A 17730-nucleotide genomic window follows, 5' to 3' on the forward strand; every position below is an offset into this window, starting at 1 on the left:
AGTTGTAAACTCAAGCCCCAGGCTAACACATGTTGCTTGGTACTCTGATGCCCACATCTGGCAAACGTATGTGAAATTCGTATCAGTTGTTTCTGCTTCACAGATTCCTGGTATTGTCATAGTTGGAAAAGGCCTCTAAGATAACTTCTAATAGTGAGCTCTGACCTTCTTTTAGAGTCCTGTTAAGTATACAATAGTAACTGGGTTTTCTTAAATGTTACCTCCTCTCTTCTGTTGCCACATTGCTTGGAATGGTTGTCATCCACTTGGTTGATCTGAACTTCAGTCTCTTCCTGCGTGGACCCTTCCGAACTGCTCACTAGTGTTAAGAGTTCAAAAGCAGTGATCCCACCATAACATGATGCAAAAATCTTTACAGAAGTTACAAAGGTTCCATCAAATACTTTAAAAAGAGCTTTTATTGAATTTTTAAAAAACTGAAAAAATACGGACTATTTTACCAGAACTTTCCCCCCAAAATTCATCCTACAGTAGGCAGCTGATACAAGTTACCAGCAAGAAGGAGTTGCAGGTTTGAATACAGCAAATTTTCTGCTATACTGATGAGTGCAACAATATTTTTTCTGTTTTAAAAAAAAAACTAAAAACCCAATAGCACTTTTTTAAAAAAAGTATTTTTTACTCCATCACCGTGATGATGATGTTGGAGAGTTTTAGCCAACAGTTGTGTGATATTCAGTTTATGCTTTACACGTTTAGAAGAGTTTCCAATCAATCTAACTAAGCTCAAGCACATACTAATTTTAATTCTTGCTTGTTACAGATATGTTGATATTGATGGTTTTGCCATTTGTAGCACTTCATGATCGATAACATATTGATGAGTAACTTGATGTGCAGATGCTGAATCTGGGTCACAGGATTCCAGAGGGTCAAAACCTTTGCTCTGTGTTCAATTTGGCTGTTATTTATTTGAGGGTATTTGGATCTAACAGCTCATTATGTGACCATCATACATCAGAATTTATGATATTCTCTTTTTTGCAATGGCAGTCTCATAACAGAATAGCTTTGGGTTTTTTTCCCATATAACAAATGCTGTGAGGAATTTCTATTCTGATCAGATGGTGAAATACAGATCTTTTTCTTTATACAGTGAATTCCTTCGCTTTTGTTGTATACTGATTATCCCTCTAACACTACAGAGTACATAAATTTCATCAGGAAGATCAAGGATCAAGAATACTTGGAATTAAGAAATATTTAACAACTTTAGTATAACTATCCTCATGTGTTCAAAAAAGTAATCAAAATAATTTGATCATTTGCAAATTTAGAAAGTTGTACTTTATTACTGTAAGAAAAATCTGTACTCAGTAGTATCATAAGCATGAAAAATAGTTTTTATTAACATACAAAAATTAATAAGGAAAATAGAAATTGTAATTAAACATATACTTTCGTGTATTAAAAAGTATTACAAGTAAAAAAATCAATAAGGTAATTCTTCAAGTTCTTGTGAACAGTTAGAAACAGGAGAAGGAATTTTCTGAAATAGAAGCAAAGAAAGTCTTCTGAAATAGAAAACATTTGGCAATATATTTTGATTTCTCAATAAAATATCCATGTAAACAGGTAATAAAAAATAAACCCCCAACCTACTTGTATATGAATATAACTAAATCAGAGGAAAGCAGGGGGCTTTGGCAGTGTAGCAGTATTATTACTCTGTATATTTGCTTTACATAGTTGATCGCTGGCCTGCCTCATCAAGTTTGAGGTTTTGTTTTCTGGCTGCCTCACTGCTGATCCCCAGATGAGATTTCTCTGCGTTGCTGCCATCTGTCATTGTGGATTCTGCTTCTGTGCCTTCAGGAGGCTCTCCCAAGGGCCGCAGAGCTTCCGCATTCGCCTCCGGTGGGCGCTTCCAGTGGGGCCTGCTTGCCATCCACAAAACAAGGGCACCAAATATGACAAGCAGAAGACCAAGACAGTTGACAAAAGTTGCCTCTGGTGGGGATGCACTGTATGCAGGGTCTTGCCTTTGAAGGGGAAGACAGAGGACAGTTGTTTTAAAGGCAATCCTCATCTAAAACCATCAGTCTCCTGCTAGGTAGGAGGTCTTTTTAAAACAGAACAAAACAGTGTCCCAGTACTAGATGGTTATCATTCTGTGCAACTGGAAGTACTGTTTGCAATCAGTAATCTCAATTAAAAAGTGGGGGGAAAATACTTACAATGAAAATATAAGCTTTTCTGTGATTCCCATGAGAGCTGTTGCAATCACTGTTGCGAAGATGGTGAGACCCGAATAAACGTGTATTGGCATCAGAGCTGCTCGGAGAGGAACTGGAGCAAAAGGGAGCAGAAAGACAGCAAAACCCAAGACAAGCTAAACACAAAACAGATTCATTGTTAAAGCTTTATGGGAAACAAGCTGCACATCTCAAAAAGAATAAAAATCATCCTAAAAATTCCATTTTGAGGTGTCGTCAGGTACAAATTTGAAAATTATTGGAATTTTTATTTTTGACTGTGTTTCCCTTCAAAACCAGAGTTAGATTAGCACCTGGGAAGCAACATGAAATATCTTATAAATAAAATCAGTGTCCAAACTTACTAGCAATGCTAAAACTGCAACCAAATTAATCTTCAATGTCACTAGTTCAGCAATATATTAAAGGTGTGACCAGCTATATTTTTAGTGTGTGAAGTTCATGAGAATTCAGGAGACACGAGTAACTTCCCTCTTCCATTAATTTTGTGATCATCATGTCACATGGTTGCAGTCACAGGCTTGCTGTCATATTGAGGTTGCATCCTTTAGTTTGTTCTACCATTACTTAGCCCTACTCCTATATAAGAAATAGTGCCAGAATTTGTATTTCATCTTGCTTTAACTTCCAGGCTTAGTCTTTGTTTTTCTTTCAAAACTGGATTAAAGAGCCTTGTATTTTCTCCCAGGGAAGCTTTTTAATACACCAAAATCTAGTCATCTCTTAATCTTCTTTGGATCTATTAAACAGTTGGAGCTTTTTAAATCTTTCACTGGAAGACAGTTTTCCATCTGTCACATTACTTTTCCAGATTTTCTTTTTTTTTAAAAAAATCTTTAGCGTTTCATAGTAGTTTCACTAATGCTACATATGGAGGTAAAGATAATTTACTTCTGTTGTCACAGCATTGTGAGAACTCATTTTGAACTTCATATAGTCTTTGAGTATTTTTTTCCGTAGACATTGCTTTCCAAGAGGCACTTTCCATTTGGCATTTCTGCCCTCTTTATGTCTTATATTTATGTCTTTGTCCTATACTGTATTGACATACATTTGGCTTAAATACAATATATTTACACTGTTGTTCCTGTAGGTCGTGTATTGTGTGAGCATCCGCCCTCAATAATTTTTCAGTTCTGAGACTGATGAGCCATTTCTGGCAAATGTCCCATGTCTTCTCTGTGAACAGAGATATTACTTTATGAATATTTTTGAATAGTAGTTCTCAATCCCTTAACAAACATCAGTCTCTGACTGGAGACTTACATCCCAGTTTGGCAGAAGTAACACTACAGAGTTCTGCTGATGAGACAGAATGGCATCAAGTGCCATTGATCATGTTTATATTAGCAAGATGAAAAGAATTAAGATCTCATTCACAATTCTTTATTTAAACCTTTAGAAAAAAATGCTGATAATCAGTATAGTAGCAGCAGAGATTTCCCTGAAATAACTGCATTATTAGGACAAGGAAAATCTTAACATTGTTCCTTCTTGTTCATTAGCTGTTGTTCAAATATAAAGAATATATGCAACAATGCTACAATATGCTTGGTTTTTTTCTAAGCATTAAGAACACTATTTCAATACTATTTCCTGTGCCTCCCAGCCTGAGCAGTGAAGGATAAAAGTCCAGCATCCGAATTCCTCATCTGGGGATTTTCTGTGCTTCTTTACCAGGAAATCAAGTCTTATTTTTTATTTTCAGTGTTTTGACAATGAATTACAATTTGAAAGACCAAAATGCATTTCTATAGTGTAATAACATGATCTAGAGAATTGAGAGTGTATATGCAGAAATACCACATCTGTAGGTGTACACTAAAAACCAGGGCATGCCTGCTCTTCTTCTATGCCAAATGCAAAATGTACCTACGTACATTTTGGATATTAAAACTCTAATTATCTGCCAATAGGAGCAGTTCAGAGCGTGCACATGAACATTATCAAAGTTTTAGTGATTCAGGGAAACTGGTTAGCTAGTAATAGCTCATTCAGATGACAGATTCTTTAGGTCTGCACTGCTCCCTGCTATGTTTGTTCTGCTAATAAATAGAAGTCATGAGGCCAAGAAGCGCCTCCTTACAATTATGATCACTGGGAAAAAAAAAAGTAAAACCATTACTACACTTGAGACTTCCTTAATAAAAGCTCTAGCTGTATTTAAATATGCTGCTAACAAACCAAATCACTCGCTTTAGCTTCAGCAGTTTATGGAGATTAAAAACATACTACTGTGTAAATGAGTAGTAAATAAACTGGCATTATCCCAGAAAATTTAAAAAAATTGCTTTTAAATAATTTTTTCTGTGAAATCAAGGATTGATTATTTGCAGCTTTACATGCTTATTTGCCAAAACACAGAATGTCAATAAAATGGGTATCCCAGTAGTTAAGAGTGTATTGAAGAGGGCCTGTTGTCCCTGAATTACCAAACACATTCTTCAAATTTACAACCTGTTTATAAATACACTTAGGTTCTGACCTGGAGAGAGTAAAATATAACAGCAGCCAGTCCAATCCAGCTGTGCAGACTGTACATATTAGGAATGTTCCTGGCATTGTGGAAATCAAACACGGCTACCATAGAAACGATAGCAAGAATCATAGCTATGGTATTTAATCCAGCATGTATGAACTTCATTAGGAGTTTGCTGCACTTCCAGGTCCAGGGCAACCTGTACACAATAATAGCTGAAGAAAGAACAGAAACAAGATTTTATGCCTTATAGTATAACTTCTCTTAAGAGTTTAATAAACAAGCAGCATTCACATAGTTCCGTTGTAAATTACAGGAAAATCCAACCTTTAATCTTCTTAAAAATTCTATTAAAAGGCTTTTTCTCCTAAACATAGCATAGCCTATGCCAAATACACAACTGAGGCTTAAATATAGCTTTTAGGGAGATTTCTTCCTAATTAAAAAGCCAAGCCAACAAACAAACAAAAACAAAAAAACCCAAATCAAACAACTTAAGCATGTTTTTTTAAAAAAATAGTAAACAACTTGGTGTCTTTTCCTCATTCCTTAAATTGATCTGCATAGGATTTTTATTTTTCTGCTAGTGGTCAGGTTGCAGAAGTAGATCTCAATTCTTCTATCCAGAAAACCACCTATTGATGAAGCGTGTAATATTATTTTAAAGTATTCTTTTTGCCAACTTTGGGTAATGCTTTTCTCTAATAACATTGATACATATATGACTATCTATTGCACTGATAACAGCAGCACTACTTTAAATGGGAAAATGCTACTCAGCATAAGGGAATCATAATCTCACTCTTAAGGGACAAAAGAATTGGGCAACTATGACTTCCATCACTCTTAGATGAATGTAAGGTTTTTGCCTGTATTTGCTTTATTAACTCCAGCAGACACTGTTTTGTCCAATATGAGCAAAACAGCAATATCTTGTGTTCTAACTCCAGATGGTCCACAAGAATAACAGCCAAGAGCAGCTTCTTGCTATGCTCTTTGCTCAAGGTCCCCACTGCTCCTTCCCTGCCACAGCTGTCCTGCAGGTCCTTTCCATAGGGGGCACACATGGGCCAGATAAGACCACTGAAGCCCCATGTACATCTGATTAAAAAATAGGTAATAATTCTGGATGTTTTGACAGCATGTAAGTATATTCAGGTAACTGGGGACAAGTATTTGTGAGGACACCTGATCACTTAATAAAGGCTGCTGCCCACATCCATAATGTCTTGCCTAAGCAAAAAGGCTGAGCTCCATTAACCTTATTCATCACATCCTGATACAAGATTTCTGCTTATGAAATTACATTCAAATCTTAGCTATACTTAAATGAAAGAACATGTACAGTTTTAAAAAAAATTTCCTGTTCCAAACATTAAGAAATAGTGTGAACCACACACACACAAAAAAGTATTACCTGATAAATTCAGAGAGTAAAAATTTATTTCTCATGTGCCTTACTCATTACTTCTCTGTAACCCTAGCTAAAAAGCTAAAAATGCAAAAAGCATAGTTTGCAGAAAATAAATAGGATATTCATTCTGTATGTTGTGATGAATGAGAATAATAAATGACAAATTAACTTCCACGTTTTGTTTACACTTTTTTTTTTTTTTTTTCACTTGGATGCATGCCAGGAAATACAGTACTGCACTAAATATTCACAAAGAAAACACTGTTCACAAGTGAAATTTCCAGACCATGATCAGATTTTAAATCAGGGTGTGCTTTTACATACTCTGTGAAAATATAATACTGGAATGAAAGCGTCCCTTTGAATACTTCACTATATGCCATGCTTAGGTAGTTCTTAGCTTTCTACTTTTGAGAATAACGATAGTAAATCCTACAAAATCAGGAAGATAGAAGCCTGAATTTTAGGACAGTTTGACTGTAATCCATCTATATGGTGCATATCTGATCCAGCACACCAAGCTTATTATCACCTCTAACAGTTCCCCAAAAGTTACATCATAGACTTCTGTCTTGTTAATATTGAAATAATTGCCTGCACTGGACTATAATTAGTTAACCTAGTACTAATGATTGTGATTTCTAATTCTGTAAAGCAGGTATGCCAGAAAGTCCCAAATGAGCCTCAACATCCCATGAGGATATTCCCAATAAACCCTCCTTGCTCTATCTTAAAATATGGCCCACAGTAGTAAGAACGGGCCAATAATTTCTCCAAGTGCAGCAGAGCACTGGATTCTCTAAGTCTTACAGTAAACTTGCTTTGTGTAGAACCTGGTCTAAGTTTTCAGTCTTTGAGGATCAAGTGCATGCTAAAGTTTTTATACAACATATTTAATAGGTGCATCTAGGATGCTGCCATCTAGGTGATTTAACTTCCTAAATCACTATCAAACTCCCTAGTCACTTGTCCACATGGTCTCAGATCTCTCTCTGGGCCATGACTTTTGCAGGCTCTTCCCCATGAAAAATGTGATAGAAAAGCAAGGAATAACAGCCCTGTGATTTGGACATTTGTTAACAATACCATCAATTAGAGAGCTGCTTCTTCACGAGTTGCCTGCAATAAGACACTGACAGCTCAGCAGTAATTTCCTTTTCCAATTCTGGAAAATTCAGCAGCCCATTGTATGTTAGAAACTGCAGGGATTAGCTATTTTTCCTTTGAAGATACATTTGGTTATGTTTGAGGCAGAGATTATTATGTTTGTGAGATAACTCAGAGCAAGCCTTATCTTTAGCTGAGATTTCAACATGAAAGACTATGCTTACTTAAAAATAAGAGTTGCTGTCCTTCTCCTTGCTCTTGCACTCAGTCCACTACCTCCCATCTCCCATCCATGGCACTTCTGGGATTCTTTGTGCAGGCAATCCAACTTTTTATTCTGGCAAAAAAGTCCTTTGGAGCCTGCCTTGTGTCTACAGTCATTGTTTAATATTTCCATTTTTAAAACAAGACAATTCCCAGTTATTTAACTCATTCATTCACACCAGTATTCCTTCAAGCCTTTCTTAAAACTAGCTTTTTCTTCATTTTTTCCCTATCTTAATTTTTTTAAAAAGTTGCTGTACTGATATACACACAGACTTTTATTGCCTGCGTTTGTGTCTAGTCTGTGTCTAGTGCAATTACTGTGCACTGACAGTGTTTTGTCAGGTATCATTTACCTATGGGTGCTGTGGATTTTAAGTGTTGCTATTTATTTCCGACAGCTTTTCCATTTGCTTGACGAGATAAATGTAACATTTTTATCAGGGCACATTTACTGCCCAATATACACATTATTATAGTCATCCTGTTTACCTCCTACTGACCAACAATAAAACATTCTATCCTATGTTTAGACTTCAATGAACTCAAGAAACAGTTGATTTGGTTATTATTTCAAGTCCTCCAAACAAATTTAAGTAAGATATTAATTAGCTTTCTACTTTGAACCACTTTAAGACTTCTTTTTCTTGTATATGTGCAAAGAGATACCCTATTCCCCAGTCTCATCTAAATTATTTTTAATTCAGTGGCAGAATTTTGTCAGTCAGATTTGAATCAGATTCCCAGGGGTATCCTACCTGTTCATATTTCATCTGTTTTACTGTACTACTCCTTCAGTCTCCAACTTTCTTGTTATATAATAGGATTTCCTCCCCAAATAATACTCTATTATCAATTAATTCTTGGTATATGTTCCATTTTTTTCACTATGGTGAACTTCCATTGACTTTACATATATCCTTATCTACTCCAGATGTGAGGCAACATCTTTACTCTGTGACACAGGGAAAAACTGAGTTTCAGAGGAAAAAAAAGCAAATTAGTAGGAAAAAGCTGCAGAAACTTCCCCCTATTTTCCTCAAAAAGTCTGCGCTTATAAAAAAAGCGGTGGTTCAATCACAGTAAGTGGTATAGATCTCACTGAAGTCATGCCAGGTGTTTCTCATTGCTTATTTATAGCCTGGAGTTACACTTCCAATTGAGCAATATTATGTAAAACAACTTCAAAATGTTGTATATTGCTCAATAGCAATTTGTAACTTGAAGACACAATGCTGAGAACACACCCTAGTCCCACTGAAAAAATGAAATGTACAATGTATCTTGAAATCACAACATTCCCTTCAAAGCCAGGACTAGACAGCCACCCACTCCTCCTGAGTCTTCCAACCTCTGGCTGGCTGGGCTCCTGCTGAAGAGGGAGCAGACATGTGGTGCAGACCTGTGCCACTGGAATGAATGTCCGGATGTGCTGGACAAGTTTTCTGGCTGGATGACTGCAATGTATCATTCAGTGGTGAAGCAAATGTAAATAAGGTTATTAAAAATGAAATTCTAAGTTTGTCTACACAAAATTTGAGTTTATCTTCTATTAGAAGGAAAAAATACTCCTACCTACATCTATACTGTAAGTCTCCAGAGGCTCTTCATTACTTAAGAACAGTAAAATCTTCCCCGTGTCCTCTCCCCACAAAAGTCAGTGTTAACACTGCTTGAGAATTTCTACTGTTCCTTGCAGTATTTGCCCTTCCTGTAGATGTTACTCTTAGTTAATATTTCACTTACCTCTCTTCATGTTGAAACTAGCCAGAATTTTGTCACTGAATTTATAAAAAATTACTTTTGGAAGCGGTTATCTGTCAAATTTCCCCATTAGTTCTAATGCCATGAGCATAAACTGGCACTCACAAATTTCAGGATTTTTAAGTGCCCTTATTTTTGCAATATTTAGCTCTGGTTTAATTATATTCACAGGCCAGATAAGCATCTCTTTGATGCTCTATAATCATTTGCTTATTAAAGTTTACTGAGAGCGTTGTGTTTTACTTTCCTGAACAGACACTGTTTGTCAATGGCAGTGTGTCTAATTTAGTTGTTACCTTGGAATTAACCAGTTATGCTAGCAGCAAAAACCCTGCTCAGACTCCAGTATTACTGTTGGCTTCAATGAACAACTTTCTCACTTAAGACCTAACATTCTTTGTGTGGGATGGAAAAAAGCATACTGTTCATACTCATGTGTAATGGGAAACATTTAAATGTCAGTCCAAGGCTGTACTCTGTGCAAGCAAAGTTCATACACTTTATAAAAAAAAAAAAAAAAGCAAACCAAAAAAACCCCAGACCAACCCACCAGTGACTCATAATATTGTATGTTATTGAAGAAACAAAATAGATAATGAATTTAAGAGACGTATTTTACAAAATAATTTATATGAAGTCTGTGCTGACGAATTGCATTTTATGATGCTTATGATGCTGCATTTTCTCTGGCACGAACTCTGTACCTGGATCTAGCTTTAGTGGTACTGAACTTTTTTCTGATGGGACATGGGAGAGAGCCAAAAGAGAGGGAGCCAAAAGAGGGAAACTTTCCTAGGGTAGCACTTCTGGCACTTCGGTTCTGAACTTGCATCAGTTCAGGCTGACAAGGAAAACACATCTCGCAAGCATTACTCCAAGTGAAAGGCAATCTCAGGCCAGGGTAAACAAGTGCTTGCGGAAACAAAACAAAACAAACAAACAAAACAAAACAAAACAAAACAAAACAAAACAAAACCGTATAGAGCAGTTTCGCCTTATTACAAAAGACTCTTTGTCCCCTTTTCGGGGAGTGCTGCCTTTCTTTAATGGCTCCGGCCGTGCCCAAGGGCTGCTGCGCTACCGCTGTCACCCGCTTAGGGCAGCGGCCGTCCCGCCAGCTGCGCTCCGCGCGTCCCTCCACCCCGGCCCCCCTTCCCCGGCTCCAGGCAGCCCCTGCTCCCCCGCAGCTCCCCGCCCCGCCCCGACCCCCTCCGTGCCAGCCCCGGGCCGGGGCCCCCGACGCACCGATGCCCTGGATGAAGACGAATCCCGTGATGATGAGGACGGGGTGCCAGTTGAACTCCCCCGCGCTGCCGTCCCAGCTCAGCCCTTCGCGGTAGCGAAAGACCCAGACGAGGGAGAAGACAACGGACACGAAGCCGACCAGCAGCGCCGAGACCAGCAGCGCCAAGAAACGCCCGTAGTCCTCCATCTTCCGCGCTCCGTGCGCGGCAGCCAGCACCGCGCAGAGGGGCCGGGCGGGCGAGCAGGGGCGGGAGCGGGATCGGGAGTGGGAGCGGGATCTGGGCGGCACCCCCGGTGCCTGCCTTCGGACCTGCCGCATCGCCAGCAGGGTGCTGCCATTTGGCGCTGTTTAGGTTTTGTGTTTGCTCTGGTTTTGGTTTTTTAAGTAATTTTCCGAAGCTTGCCTGGAGTTGCTTTCGCTCTTATTAGAAAAGGAGCTTCTGTTTCAGCCCGTCTCATGCCAGGGCGCCGACCCCACAGCTCCGCCCGCTCCTCCCGGCACTGGAGCGGGGGGGGGAGGTTCTGTCCGTGGGTGTTGTACACGTGGTTTAAGTGGTGAGAGGGGACACCGATGGGCGACGGGAATTTACAGACCTGCCATAAAGATAACCGAGCACAGCCATAAGTGCTGTCAGATAACGAAGGAATGTTACTGTGGTAAGAGGCAGACAGCGTACAGAAGAAAATGCAGTTGGAGCTTACTTTGAGACCCTGCTGGGCTGTACTTGCACTACACTTTCTGACATGATCGTCCCTTTTACTTCCCATTGCATTCATTAAGTTCTCTAAATGTAAAACAGATACTAATGATTTTTATATGGCCTCTGGCCTAAGGATGCAGGAGTATTTGAGCATTGTTATGTTGAGTAGCATCAAATACATCCAACATCTACTAAGAAAGGGAGTGTGCAAACCGTAAGACAATTCAAACAGGTATGGAAAGGCTTAGTGCAGGAAAGCTAGAGAGGAAGGCAGAAGAAAACAACAGAATTGTCAAAGAGACAACAGGCAGCACTAGCCAAAAATGTAACTTGTTACATTAGACCAGTTTTGTCAAATTGTGTATTCGGTCGCTTTTTCCTTTGCTGTAGAACATTCAGTTGACTCTGAAGCCTGGCATTGTAGTAGAAATATATTAATATATACCCAAACATATATTCAGCACTACTTTTCTAGTATTTGATTAGCCTACTTTTGAAATATGTATAGTACCAAAATACATATGAAATAGAAGTTCATTACCTGATTGAGAGGAAAAAAACCCTATTCACTGTCTAGTCTTTGAGCTATCTGGTATCTCATGCTCAAATTTAGGCTTAAAAATTAATGGAAACCATTTTATGTAACTAGGAATAACTTCAGCAGAGATTCTGCAATTCAAACCCACTCCTTACTTATTAAAGTGTTGGAAACATCTACATGGAGACGTGAAGACCAAGCCAGATTGGAGTTAAATGCAAATATAATTCTTCACTATTCTTACTAATTTCATAAAATTAGAATTTGGTGTGACCTGGTCTCATGATTTAAGTGGTTGCTCATTCTAGTCACATCATCAACTAGAACATTGATTTTGTTAAGTTTCACAAGTCACAGCATCTGGATTAAGTGAAGAGGTGAGCCCCAAATCATCCAATGGATGTACTTACGCCTGAATATCCAAGGATTCCAGATTGTCCCCAGCTCATCAGGCAAGCAGGTCATCTCAATATTATGTTCATGAAAAATTTTCTTGGGTTTTCTGTTATTGCTTCAATGCAGTGAATATTTCTATTCTTCCCTTGCAAGCCCCCATATTATTAAACCACAAATCTGCCTCCTTATGCACAAAAAATGTCATGTGGCTTAAATAGCATATTTATACATGATCAGTTTTGGGGTATTTTTACCTGTTGAAAGTATATTTTTATCAATTTTTCTGGAATCCTTTACTCCTTTCCTTTTTTAAAAAAATAAGTATTGTCATATTTTCAAAAGTTTAGTGTTTAATTAAAGACTATTGTAAAACCTTAAGATTTATGTTGAAATGGTACAGATTGCAAAGCATCAGCTTCGTTTCAGTTTCAGCATCCAGTTTTGGGACCCTCAGGATAAGAAGGGTGTGAAGGTATTGCAGCAAGGCCAAAGGAAGGCCACAGAGGTGATCAGAGGACTGGAGCACCTCTCCTGGGGCTGAGAGATTTGGGGATGTTCAGCGTAGGGAAGGCTCTATGGAAACCTCATAGCGGCCTTCCAGTACCTGAAAGGGACCTACAGGAAAGCTGGGGAGGGACTTCTTACAAGGTCATGGAGTGGCAGGACAAGGGGTAGTGGTTTTGAACTGGAAGAGGGTAGATTTAAATTGGACATTAGGAAGAAATTATTTACTGTGAGGGTGGTGAGACACTGGAACTGGAACAGGAACAGGGTTGCCTAGAGAAGCCGTGGATGATTCCCTTGATGAAGTGTTCAGGTCCAGGCTGGATGTGGCTTTCAGCAACCTGGTCTAGCTGGAGGTGTCTCTGCCCGTAAAGGGGGGTTGGAATTAGATGATCTGTAAGGTCTTTTCCAGCCCATATCATTCTATGATTCTGTGAAAAAAAGGATTAATAGGCCCCCAAATGTGTACATTCTTTCCAGTCACTCAGGCTGGTATCTTTTATATTTATATCTTTTGTATCTGTACAACCTACACACTAGCATAAAATAAATATTTATTTTAATCTACCTTCTATGACCTAAAACTCCAAAGTGCAAAATACTTCTAGTTTCCCTTGATTTCCACAAACTTTGATTACATTCAGTCACTCTGTCAGTCCCATATAGGAACCTTGTACACAACTGGATTTTACTTATGCCTAAAACTGTATCTCTCCAAAGGCCTTAATGAACTCCTGTAGATCAAACTTGTGTAGCTTGCTAAAGCAGCCACAAGAGCAAATGCAGAATTTCATTTAACTTAAAATTGAAACCCAGTTTTGCCAGCTAACCATGAACAAATTGCTTTTTGAAATAGAACTGAAGAAATATGAAAGCTGAAACAGTATTAAATAAACCAAGCCTGACCAAAGTGCAAAATAAATTGTTAGACAAAGTGAAATGTACTGTATGGAACATGTGTAGTGCAGAAGAGGTTTCAGTCAGCACAGTTAGTAACTCCTGCCTGTGTTTTTCCTTGTTTCCTGTTCTTGCACCTCTTTTTGCCCCACTCGAACAAGCTGTCAAATTGGTATGGAAGCAGAAGCAATCTTTAACTCTGCTGCTGTAACTCAGGCTGGGAGCTTGGCATGGCACAGCTGTCATGGTTCAGGTGCAGCAGGTAACAAAGGACCAAAGGCCTCTCTCCCCATGCCCCCACTTCGGGATGGGGAAGAGGAAATACACGTAAAACCTTGTAGGTCAAGACAAGGACTAGGAGGGCTTCACTCATTGATTCAGGTCATGGGCAAAATAGACTCAACTTGTGGAAAAAAAAATCAATTTAATTTATCACTAATCAAATCCAAACAAGTCAAAGAGAAGAAAAAAACCAGCTTAAATACCTTATCCCACCCTTCCCTTCTTCCTGGGCCCAAATTACTTTGTTCCCAGTATTTCTACCTCCTTCCCCTCAAGCAGCACAGGGGAACAGGGAGTGGGGTTTACAGCCAGTTCACCACACATTATTTCTGCTGCTCCTTCCTCCTCATGGAGAAGGATTCCTCACAGTCTTCCCCCAGTCCAACATAGGATCCCTCCCACAGGAGAGAGTCCTTCATGAACCCCTCCAACATGAGTTCCTCCTACCAGGGCAGTTCCTTAGGAGCAAAGTGCTCTGGAATCTTGGCCTGCTTTGGACCCCCTGGCATGGGGTCCTCCAAGCTGCAGGTCCACTTCTGCTCCATGTGCTGCTCCACCATGCCCTTCCATGGGCTACAGTGGGACGGCCTGCTATCTAACCATGGGGTGCAGGGGAACCTCTGCTCAGGTGTCTTCTCCCTCTCCTCCCTTACCAACACTGTCATCTGTGCTCTGGCATTGCTCTCACCTCACTAGGTCAAATAAGACCTAGAACAGCAGATAAAGAATCACAGGTTATTCTGAAGATTCTAAGCAACACACCATGTCACCACAGGTCATTGTTTTGTGCTTTTGATTTAACTTCCTAAACTTGGTGACCAGAGGTGTAGTTAGAATAAAGTTAGAATGTCTTTTACTACTTACAACTTTATCTCTGTTTTTCCATTCTGGACAAGTAATTGAAGATTCACCAAAGTGCTCCTTCTTTCCCCACTCAAGGCAAGCATAAGGTATATGTACCCCCAGCTTACTAAATGAGTTAAGCTATAACAACCAAAGCAGTTCTTAGCAAGTGCATCATTGTAACTCTTAATTCTGCTAATATACCCATTTCCTTTTCTTCTTTTTTTCCCTTTTCTTTTTTCTTTTTTTTTTTGCAGTTCATTTTAATGTCTTATTAAACAAAGCAAGCAGTTTGACTACTTTAAATTTACTTAAACATTAGAATGCATTGACAGAAAATTCTTCTGGAACTCCTGAAGGTTATTTTTAGTCATAATTTTGTAACTTCAGTAAAGCAGAAATAAATACTAAAGTTACAGTTGCATAAATGCCAAGTCTAGCAAGCAGAAAGCTTCGAGTGGGCCTCTCTGAAAATCTAGGATTGCAAAACAGCAGCAAAACAAGGATGTGCCTTTAAATAGCTCTAATTTTAAGTACTGGAATTCATATTTCCTTCTCTTAGTAGTAATAACTATTTAGTCTGCCTATCAGGAAAGACACCTGCAATTCACATTGATATGTAGAAACTTCTCAAACAGTGCTAGATGACAATTACTATACGTTTACCCATTCTTCTAAAGTAACATTTTTGCAGGAAATGTCTGAATTCTTTGTTCTAGCAAAGAAATAGTTAAATTTCTCCAGAAAAGGTTCAGATATGTCATGCAATTATTATTAGCGAGGCTGCCACAGACGTATCATCAGATAATGGTACAGACAGATCAATTCACACACCTCCCAGAAAAGAAATGTTCTTTAAATGTTTTTTACTGGTGACTGTAGCACTACTTGGCTGTTATGAAAGAACTGTCACTGTTCTAAGAAGTCTTGTGTGGCTCAGCCTCAGAAAAACAAATTGTGATTACTTTTCCCGCTGTTTTGCTCATGTTATTTAGGTTTTGTACATTCTGGCAAGAGTAGAAAGCTTGTATCAACCAACCTTAAGTCAAACCCAACATGAATTCAGTAGTCCATGACCTTTTTACTTACTAGACAAACATTTTCCCTTTTGCAGGCACAGTACTTTAAGCAACTAACAGCAGTTCCTTATAACTGTAAGAGAACATGAAGTCTGCATGGCACCCTCTGTGGGTGTCCTTTCTAGCAGGTACTCCTAATAGCAATTAACTGGGAAGCAAATTGATTTGTTCATTAGCTGTTCCAGCATGTGGGATAGCTGTTGCAGTTCCATAAGGGAAAAAAAAATTGCTGATGAGTTTTTGTCAGCCTTCAAGTACTCTTGAGTAATATAAATGGTATTTTTTCAATAACTACAGGAAAATAAAATACAAAACGAGAGTGAGCAAGAAACGGTACTGTTAAAAGAAAAAAAAAGAATAGCCAGAAAAAAATAATAAAGAAACATTTCTCCACACTGAACATGCAAAGTTTGAGTGGCTACCTGATGAGGCATGTTAGAAAAAGTGGCTAAGGTCCCTTCAACTCTGTGTTTAAAATACACATTTTGTAGTCTTTACCTAATAGTTCATATACATATATATATACACTTACATTTATATATATATGTATATACATAAATTCTTTTTTTCCCTGGGCATCTAGGGCTAGTGAAAATACACAATAAATAGGGGAACTCAGGATTTTCCACAAGTAATTCCTTATTCCAGCTTTGTAAAACAGAAAAATATAAGTAAATAAGCTTCCTGATCACAAAACAGTTAGCTACTGCCTATGAAAACTGAAGAACATTTTTGTCTTCTCTACTTTATTCATAATTTCTCAATTTATAAATGGGAAGTGAACTACATTCGAAGAAGTTACTTCTGGTTTTTTTCAAAGCAGTTTTGTTTCTCCTTTCTTGTACTAATGTACTACTACACTTTGATGCTTACAGAGTTAATTACGCTGGGCATGTGCACAAGAACTTTTTCCTCTGCCATGGAAACCACACGAGTTTCCTCAGAATTTTCTCTTCTCTACAAGTACTATTATTCTTTAGGATACTGAATTATTCAGGTTGTATAAGAGATTTCCAAGTACCTAATTCACATTCTGTAAAAGAGAAGTGCTCTAGAATCATCACAAATGGACATCAAGCTGTCGGCCTACAGGCCAGATCTAATGCATTTATCCACATTTTATATCAATTTGCTAATGCACAATAGTACAGCCTTGCCAACAAGTTACCAAAAAATGCTTACATACAGAATTGCCTGGCAATACTACCTTCTTCTGGTGGATGGGTTTCTTTCAAAATTTCAACTTGAGATATTTTGCTATTGATGTTGGTGGGTTGCCACCAAGCATGCAGGTATTTGTGTTTGGTTCAGATAGATGGTTACTTGTAACAGAGTCAGAAACTACTAGTTTGTGGTCAAAATTTTCCTCCAATTTAACTTAAGTGTATTTTAGAACTTTCTGGTACACAGGTACAGAGGGCAACACTGCTGTTCACAACTTGAAAAGCACAACCTGCCAGCATTTAATAATTCTGCTTCTCTGGTGTGTCCCAGCCTGTTCATAAGTAGTGCTGTGAATATTCTCATAGAAGTCTTCAGGGCAAGTCATTCTGGAGTCTTTATTCTTAAAGAGCTTTCAAGGTGCTTTAAATTAAACACAAACATCTCTCCAGTTTCTGAATAAAAATATCTATGTGGGATCTTCCAGGGTGGAACATCTGCCATTATCCTTAGGTGCAGCAACACACTGTGTATTTAGTTTTTAGAACTTACAGAATTTATTAGAATGATTTTAGAATTTCTTACATAAAGCCCATAATGTTCTTCATCAAAGTCTTGGCCACATTTTTCAACAGATGGATACCAGAGTACAACTGTTGATTTAGCAGAGTATCACATGTCTGCAGTCACTTAAAAGCAAGTCACTGCAAACTATAGCAAACTCTTGAAAGCCTCAGCTGATCTTCATGAACAGTACTTGCTCTATTTAATAAACAATAAAGCTTGTATGCTTTGCTCTGGGAGGAACTGCTTGAATAA

At 38.4% G+C, this 17730-nt stretch overlaps 2 protein-coding genes across 5 annotated transcripts in view; one reads left to right on the forward strand and one right to left on the reverse strand.

The window, feature by feature from the left end:
- Positions 1-17730, forward strand: part of METTL8 (methyltransferase 8, tRNA N3-cytidine) — an 83530-nt gene that overhangs the window by 19314 nt on the left and 46486 nt on the right. The window lies entirely within an intron of this gene.
- On the reverse strand, positions 402-11005 carry CYBRD1 (cytochrome b reductase 1). Its single transcript, XM_071747378.1, has 4 exons — positions 10511-11005; positions 4723-4931; positions 2199-2353; positions 402-2003 (listed from the first exon to the last, which is right to left on the reverse strand). Exons 1-4 carry the CDS (start codon positions 10827-10829, stop codon positions 1703-1705), a joined length of 984 nt encoding a protein of 327 aa, XP_071603479.1. The 5' UTR covers positions 10830-11005; the 3' UTR covers positions 402-1702.

The sequence above is a fragment of the Heliangelus exortis genome, chromosome 6 (genome assembly GCF_036169615.1).
Source record: "Heliangelus exortis chromosome 6, bHelExo1.hap1, whole genome shotgun sequence".
NCBI classification, from domain to species: Eukaryota; Metazoa; Chordata; class Aves; order Apodiformes; family Trochilidae; genus Heliangelus; species Heliangelus exortis.

Excerpts from the sequence above, each read along its gene's own strand:
- CYBRD1 (XM_071747378.1), bottom strand. The coding sequence starts at position 10,829 with ATGCGGCAGGTCCGAAGGCAGGCACCGGGGGTGCCGCCCAGATCCCGC. Across the intron at positions 4,932-10,510 it reads CGTCTTCATCCAGGGCATCG|CTATTATTGTGTACAGGTTG; the intron begins GTGCGTCGGGGG and ends TTCTTTCTTCAG. Across the intron at positions 2,004-2,198 it reads GAAAAGCTTATATTTTCATT|GCAAGACCCTGCATACAGTG; the intron begins GTAAGTATTTTC and ends TCCCCTTCAAAG.